This window comes from Nematolebias whitei, chromosome 11, assembly GCF_014905685.2.
Source record: "Nematolebias whitei isolate Nwh7 chromosome 11, NemWhi1, whole genome shotgun sequence".
In the NCBI taxonomy this organism is placed as follows: Eukaryota; Metazoa; Chordata; class Actinopteri; order Cyprinodontiformes; family Rivulidae; genus Nematolebias; species Nematolebias whitei.
In genome coordinates, this window is record NC_056508.1 from 33479463 (window position 1) to 33485444 (window position 5982).

General features: G+C 40.5%; 1 protein-coding gene across 1 annotated transcript in view; it reads left to right on the forward strand.

Moving 5' to 3' along the window:
- klhl17 (kelch-like family member 17) overlaps nt 1–3952 on the forward strand; it is a 12388-nt gene extending 8436 nt beyond the window's left edge. Inside the window, exons 9-12 of the mRNA XM_037684906.1 lie at nt 941–1029; nt 1162–1235; nt 1384–1565; nt 3550–3952. Of these exons, the coding sequence (XP_037540834.1) occupies nt 941–1029; nt 1162–1235; nt 1384–1565; nt 3550–3778 (574 nt within the window). The 3' untranslated portion in view covers nt 3779–3952. The remainder of the gene's footprint in view (nt 1–940; nt 1030–1161; nt 1236–1383; nt 1566–3549) is intronic.
- Nucleotides 3953–5982: the final 2030 nt, after the last annotated feature.

Below are 5982 nucleotides of genomic sequence, written 5' to 3' on the forward strand. Positions count from 1 at the left end.
GTCCATCCACCCATCCATCCATCCATCCATCCATCCATCCATCCATCCATCCATCCATCCATCCATCCATCCATCCATCCATCCATCCATCCATCCATCCATCCATCCATCATCTGCCGCTTGTTCTGGAGTTGGGTTGCAGGGGCAGCAGCTTTAGCAGGGAGGCCCACTTATCTCTTTCCACCTCTTTCAGGAGGATTTTAAAGTGTTCCAAGTCCAGCTGAGACATGTAGTCTCTTCAGCATGTCCAGGGTCTTCCCTGTTTTTTTCTCTGAGTTGGACATGCCTGGAACACGCTCTCTCTAAGGAGGTGTCAAAGGGGCATCGATACCCATTGCCTGAATCACCTCAACTGGTTCCTCTTGATGTAGAAGAGCAACGGCTCTACTTCAAGTCTCTCCTGGATAACTGTATTTATACTACCCTGTGGAGACAACTAATTTTGACTGCTTGTATTTGCAGCCTTATTCTTTCAGTCACTGCTCAGAGTTCATAACCTGAACTGAACTCTGAGGGAAGGAACATAGACTGATTGGTAAACAGAGAGTTTTGGCTTCCAGCTCAGCTCCCTCTTCACCACAACGAACTGGCACAAAGAACACAATACTGCGGAAACTGCATCGATCAGCCTGTTGATGTTACACCTCATTCTGTTCTTACTCATGAACATACATAAACTCCTCCATTCGAGGCAGCACAACTCGGTAAGGGCGTTCTTCCATTTTCTAACTCAGGACGGGTTCTTCTGCCATGTTTCCAGCAGACCCTCGCTATACGTTTGTCTACCGGGTCTCCACCACATCTTCCCCTGCGATCTGAGTCACCTCACACTTTGAATTTAAATTGCATATTAAAATATAAAACAATTTACTGTATTAAATTGTTTTTTTAAGGTAGATGTGATCTAAGTAATCAGCCTGACAGGTATGTTCTCTTTCAGTGCAGAGCGTTATGACCCTCTGACCAGTACATGGACATCCGTTGCTGCCATGAGTACCAGAAGGAGATATGTACGAGTAGCAACTCTTGGTAGGAATTAGTCTTAAATAAATATTACTAACTTCTGATAAGATTTATTTTCCGAATTAGAGCAGGAGTTGCCACTTTGGTATGCGTCTGCTAATATTTATAGTTTGTCTTTACTCCCCTTTTCCCCTCCAGATGGCAGCTTGTATGCGGTGGGAGGCTATGATAGCTCCTCACATCTGGCAACTGTGGAGAAATACGATCCTCAGGTAAAGTCCTGATAAATGTATTATCACAATATTAAGCTCGTCTTTTTCCCAAGTTTCTTTTTCATTTAATCCTAATGATAAAATCATAAGCTGTAATTGAATCTACAATATGGGCACCTCAGTAATATTGTTTTGCTGGTATGCACAGAGCAACGCATGGACAGCCATCGCCAACATGCTGAGCCGGCGCAGCAGTGCGGGGGTGGCTGTGCTGGACGGCATGCTGTATGTCGCAGGAGGGAATGACGGCACCAGCTGCCTGAACTCAGTGGAGCGGTTCAACCCAAAGACCAACACCTGGGAAGGAGTCGCCCCCATGAACATACGCAGGTTAGCCAACAGTCAGAACTTTAATTAGCTCAAACACTGCAGCCAGTTTCGGTGCAGTGACTTTTAAAATTGATGCGTCATTACAAAAGAAGTCACTCCTAATAGTTGTCAACGGTGTGGGGACCCTAGTAGTAATAAATCCACCAGAGCATGTCAGGAATATGTTTGTAGCCCAAGTAATTTTAGCTTTTATTATTGTCCTGATGCATGCTCAGTAATCCAAGCAGATGAGTCTAACAAGGTTGAGTCTGGTCCTCTGGATGGATTCTTCTTTGTTTGGAATGTTTTGTCTCTTGTCCACAAGCCTTCTTCAGTCTGTGGAGCTGCAACAAACTCAGTCTATAAGCAGCATCTTCTCATGGTGGATCAACCAGTTTGCTGCTGACAGCCAAAACTAGTTGTTCACATGCAAAAGGAGGACCATCAGCCTAACAAGCTAGCTTTTATTATTATTACAGTAGTAGAGATTTTCAGAGTTCCTAAGCTAAGTAGCATATTCTTATTTATCCAACACATATTGTTCCTCTTTGAAATATAAAGTTGCTTTTGGCACAATACTATACACGAGAGATAGAAGTAGAAAATGTAAGCGAGGAGATGACACATAACTCGGGATGGGTCCAGGGAATTGGTCCAGTGGTGTAGTGGCGCAGAAGTTAGAAAAGGTGGTCCTGTGATTGGAAGCTCGCCAGTTCGATTCCCCGGACCGACAACATCAAAATGTGGGTGGAAAAGGTGAAATGCCCACACCTGCCTCCACCCTCATTTTCTCCAATCTGAGTCCTTGAACAAGTCCCTTAACCCCCACCATCTGCTCCCAATCAGGTCTTTCTTGAATGAGTCCTCATGACTCGATGAGACTACCTGTATAAATAAAGGTTAAATGAATTTAATTAAACGAGACACACCTTAGCCAGCTGAACCATCAAGATGACCCAGTTCTACTCTGTTAGCAGAGCTTCATCCAACAGCAAAAACATGCCGAAACGGCATTAAAAGTAGAAATATGTTCTTTATGCGTCTTTTTGAGCTGCTTAACAAACATGACCGCTCGCAGAGAATAATGTAAATAATGTAAACGAGCCATGTTAGTGTTTAATAATACTGTGTTAGAAGACCATGAGAAGACGACCACTTCCTCACCCCTGAAGGACAGCATGTTTGTAATTTTGTCAAATAGTTTAGTCTCGCTGTTAAGAGATGAGGGTTTTTTTTTCTTATTGCTTTCAAAATCAAGTTTTCCCTGAGACATTCTATAAATCAGTAAAATATAGTGTTTTTTTGAGGTGTTGCTGTCTGTCTGTATGGAGTGTATCAAAAGGGAATCCAACTGTAGTTGTTTTGCTGCGTGCCAAATCTTCTCTGTTCAAAGCAAGAGATTTGAGGCTTTTCCATGTTTTTACTGCTTAAACCTTCCTGAATCATAAACATCAAAAACTTTTCTTTCCAAAAAAAAAGCCAGTTAGGTTTATTTCATAGAAGATAAAAGATAAAAATTGCCTTGCGAGTGACAGAACAGACGTGCGTATGTACCCTTACAGCATTGTGTTGAACAGGATTTGCATCAAGGAAGGCGATTCAGAGACGTAGCGGTCCTGCAGCAGTCGTTGGGATCACATCATTCCGTTTACTTCTTGCTTGAATGCAGAGATGCACACTTGGTTTTAACAGAGCAAATCTGTATAATGTAGTAGCTGAAAACAGTTGACTGCAGCTTCACAAATCACTCATATGTTGTGTGTCACTGAAAGGCTCTATTTAAATTGTTCAAAGCATCACATCTTCTGACACCTCTTTGATTTCTTTCTGTAAAGGTTTTAAGCATAAAGTTGCTGCTTTAAACAGAATGCAAGTCAGATATAAATATATTTTATGCTCCAGACAAGAGACATTTTCAATGATCCCAAATAAAATGTAGTTTAAAGATGTACCCAAAGAGTTCATGCTGAATCTGAATATCGCATTGTTTTTCACCTTCTTGTAGGAGCACCCATGACCTGGTGGCTATGGATGGATGGTTGTACGCTGTGGGAGGGAATGATGGCAGCTCCAGTCTTAACTCGATCGAAAAATACAACCCACGCAGCAACAAATGGGTGGCTGCCTCCTGCATGTTTACACGGCGCAGCAGCGTGGGCGTGGCGGTGCTGGAGCTCCTCAACTTCCCACCCCCTTCTTCGCCCACCCTCTCAGTGTCTTCCACTAGTCTTTGACACGGGGTCACCGTTTGGCTGACTTCAGCCTCTGCTGCTACAGCCCAGACTGGCTCTGGGAAGAGGCGCAACAGCTCCGTTTGAGATGCGGAGGTGGGAGAAACGTGCTGAGTGGGCAGGTAAATGTGTGGAGGAGCAGGCAACAGGAAGATAGACAGACATTGGGGATGTGAGTGAAGCCCCTGGCTGGTTACAGTACACTTCAGAATTACTGTCATTCATGGTGAAGGGTAGCCAGACATAGATTAACACCCCTCGTTTACTAATTTTACCAACAGCAGTAAAAATAATTATTAAAAAAACAAACATAAACACGCACTAAATTAGGAGCCACTGAAACTGCTCCACAGATAAACTTAAAAAATAATATTTTGAACTGAATTTGTAAGGTCAAAAGTTGTTTTCTTTCTATCTCCCCCACTTAAGTTAAATTATAGTAATAAAGCTAGCATTTTTTTCTGTGGCTGCTGTGATTTCTGTCTTGCACTATTTCTGGTCTGGATGCCCGAGGGTCCACCGTATACCTCCAACACATCTACTAACTTTGACTTTCTCTAAAACGTATTTATAAAATCCATCACTCTTAAAAGTTTTTTATTTATTTTTTGGCCGCCATAGTAAGCGTTTGACACGTGTTCCGTAAAACGTGGCAGCCATCTAATCCTGTAAATGTGTTGTAAATATTTTTGGTTCGATGTTGTCGTATTCTGCAAAGCTTTACTTTAATTTCAGAAGTTTCTGCAATAATGTATAAAACACTGAATGGGTTTATTTTAGAATGTAGCTTTTTTTTGTGTGGTTGTACCACATGCATGTTTACATACTGGCACCAATTCTCAAAAATAAAAGAAATGTTGTAGTTCTGCTGCATCACACGAGGTGGCGGTAATGAGCAATGTACACACGTCTCATATCAGAAAAGCATGGATGCCAACAGCATTAATACACTGTAAATAAGTTTAGGTCCTTTTTATATAAAATAAAATATGATGAACCCCCTGTAGTAATAAAATCTAATATATTCTGTTTTAAAGATGCTTAGAAAAATGAACAGATATCGATGATGTCTATTTAGGAGCGTTTTTAACATTTATTTAAAGTGTGGTTTGCATATTGTCAATGGAAATGACAAAGAATGTTTCAGCTTGCGGGATGTTTGTGTATTTGGAGTGTAGAAGGACTGCTCGCTGCATATGTCGTGCTTTATTTTCATTTTTTAATGTATTTTCACTGCCACAGGCATGACCACTTGACACTGTACAAACAATATGTTCTTTACATTTGTTGAAAAAAAAAAAAATAGTCCATGACAAACCTGTTGATGATTTGATGAAAACACTTTGCACTGTCTTTTAAATTATTGTCAAAACATGATGAAATGCATGTAATCTCTGACATGTTTGCTTCATCTTATATAAAGGCAAGTTCACCTTCTGGTAACTAACTTGAAACTAATGGGTCATATAATGGATCCTGGGTGCTGCCATGTTGCCCAGGTTTTTCTTCACCTTGGTAAAAGTGATCAAACAATTTCCATAAAATTGACCTCGTGTGTATTTAACAGTAAAGCATCAGGGCGTGTGATGGTTGATTTGAATTATCTATCCCAGTTAAAAGTCAGTATTGTGGTTGAGTTCATGTGTAGTGCAGTGATACCATTCCAAACTTCTAAGAAGTTGTCTTTTTTTCTCCTTATTTTGAAGGATTTAACTGATTTTTGGTTTTAGAAAACTACCTTATGTTACATTTATGTGCAAAGCGAGACGTGGCAATTGGAGCTCTGATGGCCTTAAAGAAGTGCTAAAATCATGTAAAGCAAAAGTGAGTCAGGGAGAGATCTGAAGGCAAAGGTGCAAAAATTCACTCAAGTTTTTGGCCTTTGTTCTTTGGATTAAAATGTACATAGAATGCTTGGTTTATCTTAATTTAATTTGTGCAATTTTGATGTGACTGTAGCTCCTTTTAATTTGTGATTAATGTTGTGATACTTGTTTGTTCGTGTTATTTATGACAGCCTTTAAAATGTTAAAATTTGCACTATTGCGAAATGGAGCAATATCGTCAAAAAAGAAATAAAGTTGTTTTCAGATGTGACAACTGTCTTGGTGTTTGAATAAAAAGGTTGAAGACACGAACACAAAGCAGCACTTTTTATCCCTGCAAGCTAAAAGTTGTGTTGCAAACTGAGGTTGTTGCTAGGCTCA